This window comes from Mus caroli, unplaced genomic scaffold (genome assembly GCF_978045245.1).
Source record: "Mus caroli unplaced genomic scaffold, Mus_caroli_1 scaffold_8, whole genome shotgun sequence".
Lineage (NCBI taxonomy): Eukaryota > Metazoa > Chordata > Mammalia > Rodentia > Muridae > Mus > Mus caroli.
The window spans coordinates 31536008-31552336 of record NW_028227263.1 but is presented as its reverse complement, the minus strand read 5'-3'; the positions used below and the strand labels follow the sequence as shown (position 1 = coordinate 31552336).

Genomic DNA, 16329 nt, shown 5'->3' with positions numbered 1-16329 from the left:
AACTGGGGGCTGTGCCTATTTACTGGAGGTGGTCTCTATAGGTTCTATCTCCTCTTTGTTGTGTATTTTGGCTAAAGTCATCCCTGTTGGGTCCTGGGAGCCCTCTTGTTTCCCTGGCATCTGGGACACTCTAGTGGCTACCTCCAGTTCCCCTCTCCCATTGCTATACATTTCTATTTGATTTCTTGACCCTCTGTACTTCTCTCTGTCCCTTCCAATACCTGATCCCTCCCCCCTTTTTCTTCTCTCCCCTCCCTCCCAGGTCCCTCACTCACTCTACCTCCTGTGATTATTTTGTTCTCCCTTCCATGTAGGGTTGAAGCATCCATACTTTGGTCTTCCTTCTTCCTAAGCTCCATATGGTTAGTGGGTTATATCGTAGGTATTCTGAGTTTTGGGCTAATATCCACTTGTCAGTAAGTACATACCATGTATTTTTTTGTGTGTCTGGGTTACTTCACTCAGGATGATATTTACTAGTTCATAGTATTTTCTAGTTTACAGTACCCATTTGAATAATTTGGAATTGGTCAGACTCATTATAATTGTTTCTTAAATGGTTCTCTTGACTTTGGTCTCACATTCTTCCAAACTGTCCTTATGCAGTACTGGTATTGATTTTAAAGTGCACAATTAAAATAAATCATGCCTTACTTCTGCTTTAGAACCTTCAACAGATCCTACTATCCATACAATCAAGTTGTTCAGACTTCTCAGTGATCCAAAGGGTTTCCCACATTTGGTCTCCATATTTCTATTTTGCATTTTTTTCTTCCCACATCCACTTTTCTTCTACCCCAAATCATACCATCTGCCTACAGTCCCTGAATTTCCTGTGACAGCCCTCATGCCTCTGCACATCCTGCTCTTTGTCTGGATTCTTGTCTTTCTTCTTATACAATTGGGAAACCTTTATTTATTCTTCAGTAATCAGGTTAGCATCTTTTTGTCTGAGAACTCCTCTTTGTTCCAAGCTGTACTAAGAACTCAGAGCATTTCACATTATGCTGCACTTGTTTACATATTTTCCCTCTACTAAACTGAGGGAAGAGGCTGTAATTTGTTTAAACAGATTTGTAACTTTAGTGTCTAAATAGTGCCTGGTACATGCTAATGAATGAATAAACTTCTGAAAAGCACAACTATTTCCTAGTCTTGAGGATGTTTAATGTTATTATAGATGAAATGGATTGTTAATATCAGATTTTTTTTTCTGTTTCTCCCTGTTATCTTGAATAGACCCTAAATCAACATATTTTTTTTATAGTATAAATTTCCACAGGCCTACAAGAATAGGGTAGTGGGGTGGTATTGTTGCATCTGTAATCCCAGGGCTCAGGAGGGAAAGGCAGGTAGATATTTGTGAGTTTAAGACCAGCCTGGTCTACAGAATTCCCAGAAATCCAGGGCTACATAGAGAAACATTGCTTCAAAAAACCAAAATCAATCAATCAATCAATCAATCAATCAATCAATCAATCAATCTATCTAACTAATAATATATACCTATTCCATGTATTAATTTTGCAGTTTTAGTCATTAGGGTTCTAAAACTCTGTATCATTTGCTTTGTGATGAATGAGGGCTGTTAATTTATCCATATGATGATGGAGTTAGGAGAACAAAGAAATGGAATAAAATTCAGTTGAAAGTAAGCTTTGAGAAAGAGTTGAACAAATGCTGAGATCTAGAGATCTCTTTTGTAAAACTCAGAATTAGAAGAATTATGGGAAGCCCTGAAGAGATATGGGAGGTAAAAAGTAGGGTAATTGTAAGAAAAATAAATACACACACACACACACATGCATATGCATATATACACGGGGCATCTATACACTTATTTACCTTAAATATGTAATATAATTTAATATAATAAAAACTCCAAGATCATAGGCATTTTATAGATGAAGTACATAACATGAGACATCAATAAGCTCCAAGGTCATGGAGCTACAAAGTGGTAACTAGATCAGACTGACAGTGAGTGTTCTTTATTCACATCATGATACTTTCCAATAAATTCCCAGAGCTCCTGTGCTGCTGTATGCATCTTAGTGTCACACACACACACACACACACACACACAATTTGCTTCTATTTGCAATGATCATGTGTAGGTGGTTTATTTAGCAGTTTAGAGTAATATGATTATAATTTTATTTTCAACGCCACCCCATTAATTTATAAAGAATTTACATTTATTAATGATACTAGATAATATATCTAAGAATTTATTTGTAAATTCTCTTGAGTTTCTCTTGTAAACAGCATGAATAAAGTTTAAGCAAGTTTAGCAGAACAAGCCGATTCCTAAATTTTTCTTGGTGTGCTCCATTGCTAGCTCTGTTTGGGATCCAGAAATGACTGCTTTCTGGTGTCAAATGCATTTTGCTCTTGCTGCCTCCCAGAGATTGCTCTGCCTGGCAGTTTGTCACTCTCCTGGGCAACTATCCAGCTTGTGGTAGTGAGGTGGTTTTGTGGCAGAACTCCACAATTAACCACAAGTTCAATGTCAACGGTAGGCTGCCACCATCATGGCTGTGATTCTTCAGATCTGCTGGTATAGCCAGACTTGAAGAAACTACTGCTTGTCTAAGAAGGGAACAGGAAAACTTGGAAAGAGTCTGTATTGCTGTTTATTGTTCAAGTTTGAGCTTTTGGGTATAAAACAACAACAACAACAACAATCCAACAACAACAAAAATCCAGGAAATTTCAGATGAATAGTGAAGAGATTTGAGTTGTTATATTTTTAATACTCATAGCAGTGAATTTTTGGCATAGACATAATTATTGTTTTGACAATTAGAAAAAAAGAAAAATTTCAAATAAAATTAAAATATTAGAATATAGTCTTTTATAGTGAAAGAAATCTAGGCATCATCACTTGAATTAAATTTAAATAACCACCTACATTTCTCATAAGAATTTAGTTCATACTATAAATAAACATAAGTGTATATTTTTTGCAAACTTAAAAAAACAAAAACAACATCAGAACATGTAACTGAAAGTCGGATTTGTAAAAAGTGCTTTGAGTAACATAAATAACTTGGGAAATGTCTGATTACTTGCTACAGGATGAAGACAGCTGGTTAGGAGACTGAGCTAAGTTGCTAAGTTTGAATAAGAGAATTATTGTACTTGAATAGTATATTTTAGAGGTAGCCAGGTAAATATATGCAGCAACAGCATAAATATTTAACAAATAGTATTGTTAACTCCAGTTCCACATAGCATAGCATCATCTCTATGCCCCTCATACCTAGTACATACTTTATTATTATTATTATTATTATTATTATTTTTGGCCACAATATATCTTATAGGTATGGCATGTTTAGAGTTAACCAAATACACTAGGGTTACATCAGTACAGAATTTTGTACTTGCTTGTTCCTTTGTCCAGATTCTCCCCTTCCACACTCCCACCCCCAGTTTACTTAGGTAACTTCTGTTCACTTTTCAATACTGATCCAGGTGTGACTTCTTTCACTTGGTCCCATATCCTCACTCCTCACATGGTATTCCTGTGACAGTCTAGGCAGGTAGGTACTCTTGCTCTGGCCTTTCCAAGTGCAAAAACCATAATTTAACTCTCCATCAAAGATTCTATTCCTATCATCTTTAGTAGTTATTTTTATTCTTCTATGTTCCACTAGACTATGGATCATTATCATTACAACATCTTTGTTATCAGGGAACAGGTACTTAATAAAAGTGCATTTATTAATGACAGGATATTAAATGTTTGTGGAGAAGGGTGCTACAGGAGGAGTGAAAGAAGCGAAAGAATTAAAGTACACAGATTACAAAAGTAGGGCGAGAACTATCATAAGGAGAGATAGTGACAGCATGAGATATAGTGGGGGCATTCTGAAGAGGATAATTTTTTTCTTTAATAGTTGTGAATACTTTTAACTAAGTTTTTAATGTGTTATGTTGTATTTTAAATAATTTATATGCATACTCCCTTTTTCCTAGAGATAGCAGAAGTTCTGAGGGAGCTGAGAAAAACTGTTTATAGTCTGTTTGTTTTTGAATATAGTATAGTAAGTATTCTGTAAATAGATACTTGAATTAAGAGTAAGTAAGGGGCTGGGGAACACATAAAGTGGTTGCTGTCTGAGGACCAGAGATTAGCCAGGCCTCTGAAGAGAGACAAAAGAAACCCAAACAAAAACAAAAAGCAGCCCATCATTTGCATTTTATTTTGCTAATTCCACATTTTCCCAGAGAGATATAATATTTACTAGCTTAAAAGATTGTTTATTGGTTATTTTATTTATTTACATTTCAAATGTCTCCTTTCCCGGTCTCCCCTCTGCAACCTCCCACCTCATTCCCCTTCCTCTCTGCTTCTATGAGGGTGCTCCTCCATTCACCCACCTACTCCCACCTCACCCCTCTAGCATCCCTCTATGCTGAGGCATCAAGCCTCCACAGTACCAAGCGGTTCCCTCCCATTGATACCAGATAAGGCAATCCTCTGCTACATATGTAGCTGGAGCCATGGATCCTTCATGTATACTCTTTGGTTGGTAGTTTAGTCCCTGGGAGCTTTTGTGGGGAGACTCTGCCAGCAAGCACTTCTTGGCATCAGCAATTGTGTCGGGTTTTTAATACTGTTCCTACTGTATGTTATTACTTTCAACTATGATTTTCAAATATTCTCTTTGCAAGGTCTCTCAATTTCTTCTCTCCTTGTCTCCTGTTTTCCCATTCCTCCCACTTTCTTCCTTCCTTTCCCTTCTTTTGGTGTTTTGCATTAGGGTCTTCCCATATGGCCTAGGTTGCCCTAGACCTCTTGCCTCAGCTTCCTGAATGCTGGGATAACGGTCATGTACCACCATGCCTGACTTCTCTTAGCTGTCAGATTCTCAGTTGTCTTTTGTTTGAGAATAAAGATGAGAGTCCCATGCCTTGCTTAGTTTTATGTCCTATTTTCTTCTACTTACATGGTTCCATAATTGTAAGGAAGCATAGGTTCAGCAGCCAAGATTCGTTGAAAACAATTAGATTTTTGAAAGAAATTTCTGAGAATATTGCTCTAGAAATGGATTTTCTTTACTTCTGGATTTAAGAGTTAGGAAAAAATCCTACCTCCCCCAAACAGTTGAAAATACAAGTCAAAAGGGTGGGGAATTAGTTACTAGAAGGTATGGTGGGAGGGAAAATGGTTGAGGCTAAGCATGAGATCTCTTTGTCTTTTGGCTTTACTAAGAACCATTTTTGATGCATCAATGACTAGCACCAGAGAGTTCAGATGCAGAAGGTATTTTAATAGTTGGATAGACCCTAGTGCTGGGATGTTTCAAATGGTGCTATAAGGGAAACAATGGCTTGTAGTGAGATAACATCTGTCAATGATAAAAGTGTTCTTAAGGCACTAAACTAGTTTTTAGGGTCAGTTTTAGGCCCTGAGACTGAAAAGAGCAGGACAGGTTCCTCCAGACTTAATGGAAATATTAGTGGCTTATTCATATAGGTTCTCCCTTAAGGGATACAGAACAGAATTCTTACCCTTTGTATTAAACTACAAGTGGCAACTCTGGGTATTTGGAACTTGACAAAGACCTGTTATTAAAAAAATATAATATGGTAGGGGGATGAATTGCTTCAGAATGAGCGGTAAGCACCAGGATTCCATACCACTAATTAAACTTAAAAGGGAAGATAGTTGAGAGACAAGGATCAAGGCCAACTTGGGTAAAATAAGGCTGGGATAGAGTGCTAAGAGAAGTACTCTAAGAGTAGAAGAGAAGTTAAGTGTATATAGTAGGTCTCTGTCACAACATATAACAGTCATATGTTCTTGAACTTGAAGATGAGAACTAAGGAAATCTATTAGTTGTTTAAGTTTGGTAGAAGAATAATTAATTTGCCCTCTAAGAAATGCAGCTTCGTAATCTTTGACAGAGACTATAAATAGAGAAGGGAGTTATTATAAACATAGCTAGCTCATTCTTTTTGTTAAGTAAACTTCTGATTGTCTTGTCACAATCCTTACATTTTATTTCAGAATCCTCAGGCTCTGAGTTGGTGTACAGAGGGATGTGTTCTGTCTATGGGCTTTTGAGAAAAATCTTGACAACAGCTAAAAGATGTTTAAAGAACTGCAAAGCAAAGCAGATTTATAAAAGTGGCTTTGAATTCTATTTTCCAGGCAACAGTCCTTTGTACTGTCCTCTTCATTTATGAACAATGAAATTTTGGTTAATTTGTGGGGGTGTACAAATAATTCAAAAGTTGCTTGTATCAATTTGAAAGATGAATCCTAAAGATACCTCTATGGTTTTGGCACACAGACACTGTAGCTTTTTAAAACCACTAATAGTCTAGCCCACTACTCTTTTCATTAACATGTCTATTTTATCTCAGATGACAAGCTCAGATTTAAAATAATAATATAATAACTTTAACTTGTTTTATAAGTTTTTATTTTAAAACAATGACCTAAAATGGTATTTTAGTAATGGTGATACTTGTTTTGTCATGCTCTTCTATACGAACTCAAAATATGTAGGTCAAGTTTCCTATTTAGTCTTCAATTGATTGTGTGTGTGTGTGTGTGTGTGTGTGTGTGGTCTGTGATGATTTTATGTACAGGATTTAAAAGATACTTGTTGAGTTTAGCTAAAATGAGTTCCCTCTTTTCATGTCTAGTGGAAAAAAGATTCAGTGAATTTTTATCATTTAGGACATTTGGGTAACCATTAGAACACTCCATTAAATATTTTTTCTTTATCTAACACATAAAAAAGCCAAGGAAATTCTGGTCTTTCCTCACATTTGTCAAATTTTTGTGTTAATTCTTCAGTGATTTCTATTATGTGTGTGAATTATGACTATATATGAAAATGGTCTGCTTTAGGTCATGGCTGTGGGCTGAGATTAATTGGGGAAAAATAGGTCTGTTTGTGGGATTTACCAAACAGTAAAGTTTCTCATCTCCCTGGAAAAATGTGGAATTAGCTTTTTAAGAAAAGCAGGCCTGTCATGAGGTTGAAGGGAGTTTCAGTGGAGGGAAACAGTTTACACTTTCTAAGGCAGTTATGACTGGTTGGATTCCAGGGCAATCCCTTTCATTCAGCAAAGTTCTTTCCTCCAACCTTTACGCCTATCTTTGCTAATATCACTTCTACTTTTGTCTTTCCTAGTGTACCAGTTTCACAGGTCTTTCACAGAAAACATAATTGGCTTCTTTCAAGGCCAACCCCATTCAAGTTGATGAGTGGTATTAGGACTGTGGGACTCCCTTCCCTCCTTTCCCCACAGAACACACCATTGCACAGAACAAGTCTCTCACTTGGAAAGAACCTTTGGGACAGCAGGTCTATGCTGGGGTGGAGTGATAGGGGTGTGAAACAGTGCATGTCTGGCAAGGATGCCAAACACAGGACTGGATATTAGTTCTTAGCCTCACTGAAAAGGGTTCTTCAGCAAGACGTGCTTGCTATCAGAGGGCACTCTCCAGGGGTCCTCCTCCCTTGAGCCCCTGAAGGGATTCAAGGCCTGCTGCTCGGCCCCAAATCTCCCTTGCCCTGGAAGCCAGATGTGACTGACAGAGTTGAGTTTCTTCATCCTGGTCTGGCCTCAGTGTTGGCTGAGCTTCCAGCTTCATGTCTCCATTCACACAGTCTGAGGGCACACCATGAGCTCTCACCTCACTAGGCACTGCCCTTGGGGTCCACGTCTCCCCAAGACCTCGCAGTGACCTGAGTGGGTCTTGTATGTGACTTACCTCAAAGGGGACTGCGCTTCGGGGCGTCTCAGGACTGTGATCAGTCCCTCCCATCTGCCAAAGAGCTCACCGCTCTGTGGCAGTCCGGGGGTAGGGGTTCCGACTTCAGCAGTGGAGCTCTCGGTGGCCCGCGCGCGCTCCCCGAGGGGTCCAAGTCTGGCAGCCTGACGCGACGGCTGTCTCACTGGAGCGACCAGCCGGGCCGTGGGCGCGCGCTCCCCCGCGGGGTCCCGGATGCGCATCCAGACGCGGGCGGCGGCCGCCCAGTGGCGACCGGCCGAGCCACGGGAGCGCGCGGGGCCGCCGGCGGGGCGCGCGCCCGGCAGGGGCAGCCGCGGGGGAGGAGCGCCCGATCGCGCGCCCAACGGGCCAGGCTGCGGCCGTGAGGTAACTGTTGCAGCGCGCGGGAGCTGGGAGGCGACACTGCCGTCTCCCGTCCCGAGCCGCGCTTGAGGGAAAAGGGAAGAGGCGTCCGCGGCGGTCCCGGGACACCAAGAAGCCCTTCTCGCCGCTCTCAGTAGCGGGCATGAGGCGGACGCCGCCGTCCCTCAGCCCGCGCGCCGGGGATCCCGGGCGGCGGCGGCGGCGGCGGGCGCAGCCGTGACCGCTCTGCGAAGCTCGGGGCGCCCAGAACGCGGAGGGCGGCGCGGGGTAGGCAAGCGCCAGCGGCCCCCCGGCGGCCCGGGGCCATGAGGAAAGACGAGCGCGAGCGGGACGCGCCAGCCATGAGGTCCCCGCCGCCGCCGCCGCCGCCAGCCTCGACCGCCTCGCCCCCCGAGAGCCTGCGCAACGGCTACGTGAAGAGCTGCGTGAGCCCGCTGCGGCAGGACCCTCCGCGCAGCTTCTTCTTCCACCTCTGCCGCTTCTGCAACGTGGAGCCGCCGGCGGCCTCGCTCCGCGCCGGGGCACGCCTCTCGCTCGGCGTCCTGGCCGCCTTTGTCCTGGCCGCGCTGCTGGGCGCGAGGCCCGAGCGCTGGGCGGCCGCGGCCGCCGGGCTCCGGACGCTGCTGAGCGCCTGCTCGCTCAGCCTCAGCCCGCTCTTCAGCATCGCCTGTGCCTTCTTCTTCCTCACCTGCTTCCTGACGCGCGCGCAGCGCGGCCCGGGTCGCGGCGCCGGCTCCTGGTGGCTGCTGGCGCTGCCCGCCTGCTGCTACCTGGGCGACTTCGCGGCGTGGCAGTGGTGGTCGTGGCTGCGCGGGGAGCCGGCGGCGGCGGCGGGCCGGCTCTGCCTGGTGCTGAGCTGCGTGGGGCTGCTGACGCTCGCGCCCCGCGTGAGGCTGCGGCACGGCGTCCTGGTGCTGCTCTTCGCCGGCCTGGTGTGGTGGGTGTCCTTCTCCGGCCTCGGGGCTCTGCCGCCCGCGCTCAGGCCTCTGCTGTCGTGCCTGGTCGGGGGCGCGGGATGCCTGCTGGCCCTGGGCTTGGACCACTTCTTTCACGTCCGGGGAGCCTCTCCTCTGCCGCGCACGGCGAGTACCGCGGAGGAAAAAGTGCCTGTGATCAGACCCCGGAGGAGGTCCAGCTGCGTGTCGCTGGGAGAAAGCGCAGCCGGTTACTATGGCAGTGGCAAGATGTTCAGGAGACCGTCGTTGCCTTGTATTTCCCGAGAACAGGTAGGGTTCTTGGGCGGGCATGGTCTGGGAAGAGGAGCGCGGGGTGGAGGAGAGGAGCGGAGCGCGAGTGGACCGCTTGCGTGTCCCCGGCGCAGGAGCGCAGCTGCGAAAGCGCGTGGGCTCGCTCAGTGGAAAGCAAGGGGCAGCAACCTGTGGTCTGCGCTGGAAGGGCTGCCCCAGTATGAGGGGCTCATCAAAAAACGCAGAAGCCAGTGGCTTTTTACCAGTGAGTGAAAATGAAATCATTCACTCTTCAGGAGGAGAGTTTTCAAGAATGAGGTGACCGACTTGAGGTCCAATAGATTTCACTACTCCCACTTTGGACACACTAAGCTCCTACATATAGCATTTGGGTACAGTTTACCTGTTTGCTATTAACCTGAGGATGCTTGCCCGGAGTTGACAAGCTGCCTTTAGAATAAAAGTGTGTATGCAGATTTTTTTGACAGTTCGGGCTCATTGCAAGTGGTGATGTGGGAGGACAAATGAGTGTTTTCATAGTTCAAAGAACAGAAATGAGCCTTGGAATTGAGACTTGGTTTAGATTAATAGACAGCAGTATATACTAATACAATTAAAAATGTTTTTACAGACTACAGACTAACTCGTGGGCATTGTTATTTGGGCTTTGTATTTCTTGCATAATTAGGAGAAAGTTTTAGCAATTTAACCTTTAAACTTAGTAATGTGTGGAAAGATGCCCAAAACATTTCCTCCCCAACCCCCATAGGCTTTCATATTTTGCTTTTAAAGGCATTGAAATCATCATGAGGGGATGAACTTGTATCTGTATTGCGTTGGGAGATCCACCTGGTCTATACTACCAAGAGATCCTTTAAGTATAGCTGCTCTATTGAGCATTTACCGAGGGCAAACCCTTTACATTTATTGTGTCAGATCTTTCCAAGAACTATGTTTGGTTGGGTAACATTAACATTGGATTAGACAGACATGTGTTCAGGCAAACAGAAGATCTAGGGCTAAAAAAGTGGTAGTGTTAGGGTCTGATTAGATTTGTCAGTTCTTAGAGGTGTGTTCTCTGCAACTTAGAGGGTAACTGTAGGAACTTTATGGAGGACTGTATATCCTTAGGAGTAAGATTTTGCTGATTAGAGATATTTTTTCATACTGTGACCCAGAAGACAAGAAACTTTTGTTTCTTGTCCTTAACACTTTTGAGGCACTGGTCTCTCATCTCATGTGTTCCCTTCAAAATAATCTGACTCGCTACATTGATTTTTATGGCCTACTAAACACTGATCTGTATATAGCACGAGCAACATTTTCCTGCTGTGCCCTTTTCTGTTTTGAGACAGTGTCTTGCTGTATATTCTTGTCTGACTATCTTGGGTGGGTCTTGACCTGAGGGGTCTTCCTGTCTCCTAGTCCTGAATGTATCACTTTGCTTTGCTTTATAGGCCACTCTTAGGCTCTGTTATTTTTTGGCTAGATGCTAGGAAAAACAAACAAACCAGTTATACCTTTTGTTTTCTCAGTTTACTACAAGTAATAAGGGACAATATTTAGAAAAATGTTTATCAAGTGAAAACTTGTTGATAGAAAATTGGCTATCAGCTGGTATCAGCTATTTTCATAGATTGGAATAAATTTGACTTTTATGTGACTAGATTGCACTTTTACCATTGGAAGAGTCCTTTAGCATAATTTTGCTATTTTGTCGAGGGCTTTCAGGGAAATAGTACAGTTTAAATATTTTGGTTGCAATCTATTGGTTAGTCATGAATAGTTAGGTCTGTTCTATTGTAAATTGAAAAATTATAGTCTTCTTTTCCTAGTGTGGTTTTCTTGCTGTTGAAGCACTTTTTCCTAGCCTTCAGGGCAGTATTATTCCAGGTAATGTCAGTTATTATTTGTATTGGAAGAAAATACAATTTATGTTTGTAAAGACAGCATATTTTCTTAGAGTAGAAGACCCTTACTCAGATTCTTCTCTTCAGTTAGAAACATTTGAGCATCTTAAAGAATGTGCTAATAGTTCAGAGGATACATGGTTGTTTATACTGGTCAGTGCTCTGAAATGATACCATTTGGGTATTTCTAGATAAAGATATTTTTAACCCAGCAAAGATTTTAGTACAAGATTTTTTTGTTTATGCATAAACATAACATAGAGGATTTGTATTATGTTAGAAAGGATGTGTATTATGTTAGAAAGTTAAGAAATCAGTACTTTAAATAGAAGATTAAATGGCTTTCTAATTGTTGAAGTGTTGTATATGATAATTGTAAGAACATTTTTCTTGTTTCAGAAAGTGACAAGACTTTAGGTGAAACTTGACATAAGAGAAAATGGTCTGGATTCAGAGGCAGAGAGGCTAAAGGATCAACTCTTGGCCTACCTGTTTAACTTTGGACCTATCAGTGAACTCTGTGCCTGTGTACCTGTAGTTGAATCCTATAATACCTGCTGATTCTAAATTAATTTTATTCAGCAATTTTATGCTTCCCATAGTATATAAATAAAGGTATATGGAGTCACAAATGAATAATTTTAAAAAGTTTTATTTTAATGTTGAAGGTTATTACTGCTATCCTATGTATTTTTCAAAGTATAATTGGGGAAAATAAACAAATCTACATTTTTTTTTTGAGGAAAACTTTAAATCCTGTGATAAAATTGTTGAAATATTTTCTGGAATTTAAATGTCTTAACATTTTTGAAGATACTTGAAAATGAAAATCAACATGAATGATTTTATTTATGTGAGGATAGAGTTAGAGTATTTTTTGACTTTTTAAATTTTAGGTAATGTACTAAAATAATGTAATGATTATAAAATATTTATAAATTATATTTATAATATATAAATATTATATATATATATATATACACACACACACACACATATGTGTGTGTGTGTGTGTGTGTGAGTTCTTAATTAAGACCCTCTTTTCAAAACATACCTAGGAATTTAAGGTTAAAATCTAGTTTCTGCTGACTTTTTTTGTGTGGGTTAATGAAAGAAGCAGTAAGTTTACAGTGTGCCAGGAGCAGGCTGGAACTAAGAGGAAGTTTAAAAAAATGTTATGCAGTACCCCCAGAGCTGTGTCTCTATTGCATATGTAGCAGAGGATGGCCTAGTCCGCCATCATTGGGAAGAGAGGCCCTTGGTCTTGGGAAGATCATATGCCCCAGTACAGGGCAATGCCAGGGCCAGGAAGCAGGAGTGGGTGGGTGGGGGAGCAGGTCTGGGGGAGACTATAGGGGGCTTTGGGGATAGCATCTGAAATGTAAATGAAGAAGACACCTAATTAAAAAATTAGATCAAGCAAAAAATAATGTTATGAAAGCTATGAAAGGCACCCACAGGTAAAGCTGTGAAGTTTGTTTTCATTGTTCTGAGGCTGACTTGCCCAGTGATTCAGCTCATCTCTCATTCTCTCATCTCTCATGTGTATTGTATATTTTACAGTGTAATGGCCAGCTTTGCAACGCTGTCATTGCCTGTGTGATTACTTACATGTGAGGCTTGGGAAATGGAAGTTGGTGTGTTATTTTCCTATACCTAAAATACCAAGTGCTTTCTAAATGGTTAGGTAAATATTTAAAAATCCTGTGGCCTTCATGATCATAAATACTATTTAAAGTGTTAATTTTATTTGATAAAAAGAGTGCACATATGTAATGTGAAGACTTAAAAAAGGAGATTTTAAAATGTGATTACTTAATGTCCTCAAGTAATTCCTCACTGTAGGTTTTACAAAAATATTTTTATAGTTTTGAAATTTATTTCATAGCTTTAGTGAGCATTTTAGTTTTTTGTTGAAATTTGTTACTAGATCTCTACTGTTGCAGAGTTGTCCACATTTAAGAATAAGAGTTGGCTATGTGACAGAATATTTTAATTTTGTTGGATAGTAACATTTCTGTAACATGTTTTTATACTGAGTGAAAGGCACCCACAGGTAAAGCTGTGAAGTTTGTTTTCATTGTTCTGAGGCTGACTTGCCCAGTGATTCAGCTCATCTCTCATTCTCTTTCCCCTTTCCTTTTCAATGGGTCAGCTTGTTTCCCTCGAACACACTTTAGGCTTTCTACATCCCTTCCGGAGCAGGGAGAATCTGCCCGTACTGAAAAACTTAATGTAAATGTTTGTATAGATGACATTGGAGAAATGTAGAGTTTAGTTGAAGTCTCATTACCTAAAGAGAGAAAGGGAGAGAAACTGAACCTCAGGAGAATGAAAGAATTGGGTTCAAATTAAGCTTTAAGATATTGTGAAAATGAGACCTAGAACTCATTTCTATTCCACCTGTACTTTTCAAAAAGATCCCAGCTACCTGCAGTCACAGTTTTCTAAAGTTGCTGTAATTAATTTTCCTGGTATTTTCAATTATGTGATAAAGAACAGTGTCCTTAGTTATACACAGCGAGAACTATTGGGAGAGACAGGTGAGGGAGAATTAGCTGGGAGTCTTCGAAAATCACAGTCCATGATAATATTGAAGATGAAATTTATGTTATGTACCTGACTTGTCAGGGTGCAGTTAGTCTCAAGCTCAGGTGCCATCAAGGCCAGCTTTGCAATATCTCTTGGAAAAAGAGCGGCGATGAGGAGAGTGGGAAGAATAGAAGTGAACTGCGGTGCCAGGAGGCATTTCATTTAAACAAAACAAACTGAACAACGTGCTAGCTAAACAAAACCTTGGGGAGCTGGAGTCTGTCTGTGGGCAGTTCTTGACGGTTTATAACATTGAGCTGGTGTTCACTTGTTATGTACAAGCAGATCTAGGCTAACTTAGGTCTTGGTTAGAAGCTGGTTATTTTGGTAGACCTTGGGTCAGAGACTGTTTCTCCCAATGATTTTTTTTTTTAATCCCTTCTTCTGTAACCTAGAACTTCCTTATCAGCATTAATTTTCCTAGAAGGTATTCTCTATCTTTACAGGTTTCTTTTTTTTTTTTTTGATCACCTATATGTTTGACTAGTTCTTTGTTACATATATTTTATATAACTTGCATTCATCACATCTTAAATTTATTTAATTATATTTGAAAATTTTAACTAGAAATATCTTCCACAAAGGACTCAATATATTCGTATATTTAAATGGATTGAGGGAAACCAAACCAAACAGGTAACATAGTTGCTGCTTGGCTCCTTTGAAAGCTCTTTGCTCCTCATCCTCCTTTTCATCACATTCTTCTCCCTCAGGTGTTACTCACACTTTGTTCATTCTCTTGCTTAACTTTATATCCCTCTATGAATGTACACCTAAATAATAGCAGTAATCTTGCTTACCTTTTAACTTTAGATAAATAGAAATATACTGGATGCATTCATCTATAACCTTACATTGTGTTTGACAATTTCTGAGATACATTCATGTTGAAGTGAGTACTTGTAGTTCACTTTTTAGTATTGTGTATTATTTCATTTTCTGGACGGAGTAAATTTACCTATTCCTTTTATTGCTTGTAGACTCTTGGGTGTTTTTCAGTTTTTTTTTTGCTAGCATGAATAGTGCTAGTAGGGCTCTACTATGAAAATTCTTGTTAATATCTCCTGTTACAATTATATGTATATAGAATTAGAATTTGTTGGGTTGCATAGCATGTTTATTCAGCTTTACTCTCTATAAGTAGAGTAAATACCCCAAAGATATCTGTTCTCATTCCTTGAGTTTCTATGTTACCTGATATGTGTAGCATCGGGAACTTTACAAATGAGATCAAGTTAAGAATTTTGCAATGGTGAGATGATCCAGGATTATCTGAGTTGGCCCACTGAATAACACAGGTCTTTACAAAGGAGACTAGAGATGGAAGAGATCAGAGGAGATGGGGCAGTGGACATGGTGCTGGGGTTAGGATTCAGCTAATCTGCCTCTGCTAGCTCTGATGTTTTAAGAATCATAAACCAGGGAAAGCTAGCTGGGAAAGAAGCTGGGAAAGGCAAAAAGATAGATTTCCTCAGGAAATAGTGAATCCCTGCCAACCCCTCCAGTTAGGTCAGTGAGACGTGTAGTCAGCCAGATTTTCTTCCTGTATGGCTTGCCTTGTTTATGTCTTATTTTGTTACTGGAATGTCCTAGTTTGCTAGAGCTATAGCAGTGAAGCACCAAAAACCTGGCAGTTTAAAGAATTGAAATAGACTTATATTTCTTGAGGCTAGAAGATTAAGACCAAGATGCTGCCAGGCTTGGTTCCTTCTGAAGACTGTTTTATAACATAGTTATGACTTGACATTTTGGATATGCCAAACCTTGAAGATTCTAAAATGATGAGTACAAAGTATTTCAAGGAGATAACACATTAATAATAGAAGATATATATAAAAATCACCATTTGATATGGTAAGTGATGTGATACAGGTATGAGCTAGGTATCATGAGACTGTCATTCAAGGGAGAACCAACCCACTGCACAGTTTAGAAAACCTCCAAGAAGTATGCAGCAGTTGAGCTTCAATGTCAAAGGAAGTTCCTTGATATAATGCAAATAAAAACGAATTACAATTTTTACCTCTATGTTTTACAAGTAAGTTTTAAAAGTCTCCATTCTAATTACAAAAATAAGTGATTTTTTTTTCACCTACCTAGACTCTGAAAAGTCATATAAGATAGACCCTTATGAAATCAGGTAAGAGTGTTAAGCATTCAGTAGCTAGGCAATACTAACACCCAAAACAGACATTAAGTTCTCCACCAGAAATGCTAATATCAGTAATAATATGATATTATTATTACATATATTAATACATTAATAATAAAATGTATCATAACAATATTATAACAGTAATAGAGGCAATAAATTTTACCTAGGCTTAGAAAAGAGGTTATTATAATATGATAGAATGACTCTAAAGTGCTTAACAATGCTGTGAACTAAGTAAGTATTGGGCTCCTACAGCTACAAACAAAAGTGATAAATTTATTCAAATTACTTACCTTATATGTAGAAAATTCTATAAGATGATAAGTATACTATTTCTAGTGTAGAACATTCCTCTGA

The 16329-nt window shown here is 40.4% G+C and overlaps 1 protein-coding gene and 1 pseudogene across 1 annotated transcript in view; one reads left to right on the top strand and one right to left on the bottom strand.

Annotated features, from left to right (window-relative positions):
- Positions 1 to 333: 333 nt before the first annotated feature.
- LOC147002870 (uncharacterized) lies at positions 334 to 8309 on the bottom strand (annotated as a pseudogene).
- Positions 8115 to 16329, top strand: part of Pde3b (phosphodiesterase 3B) — a 129436-nt gene continuing 121221 nt past the window's right edge. The window contains exon 1 of the mRNA XM_021167016.3: positions 8115 to 9354. Coding sequence (XP_021022675.1) covers positions 8434 to 9354 — 921 coding nt within the window. The 5' untranslated portion in view covers positions 8115 to 8433. The remainder of the gene's footprint in view (positions 9355 to 16329) is intronic.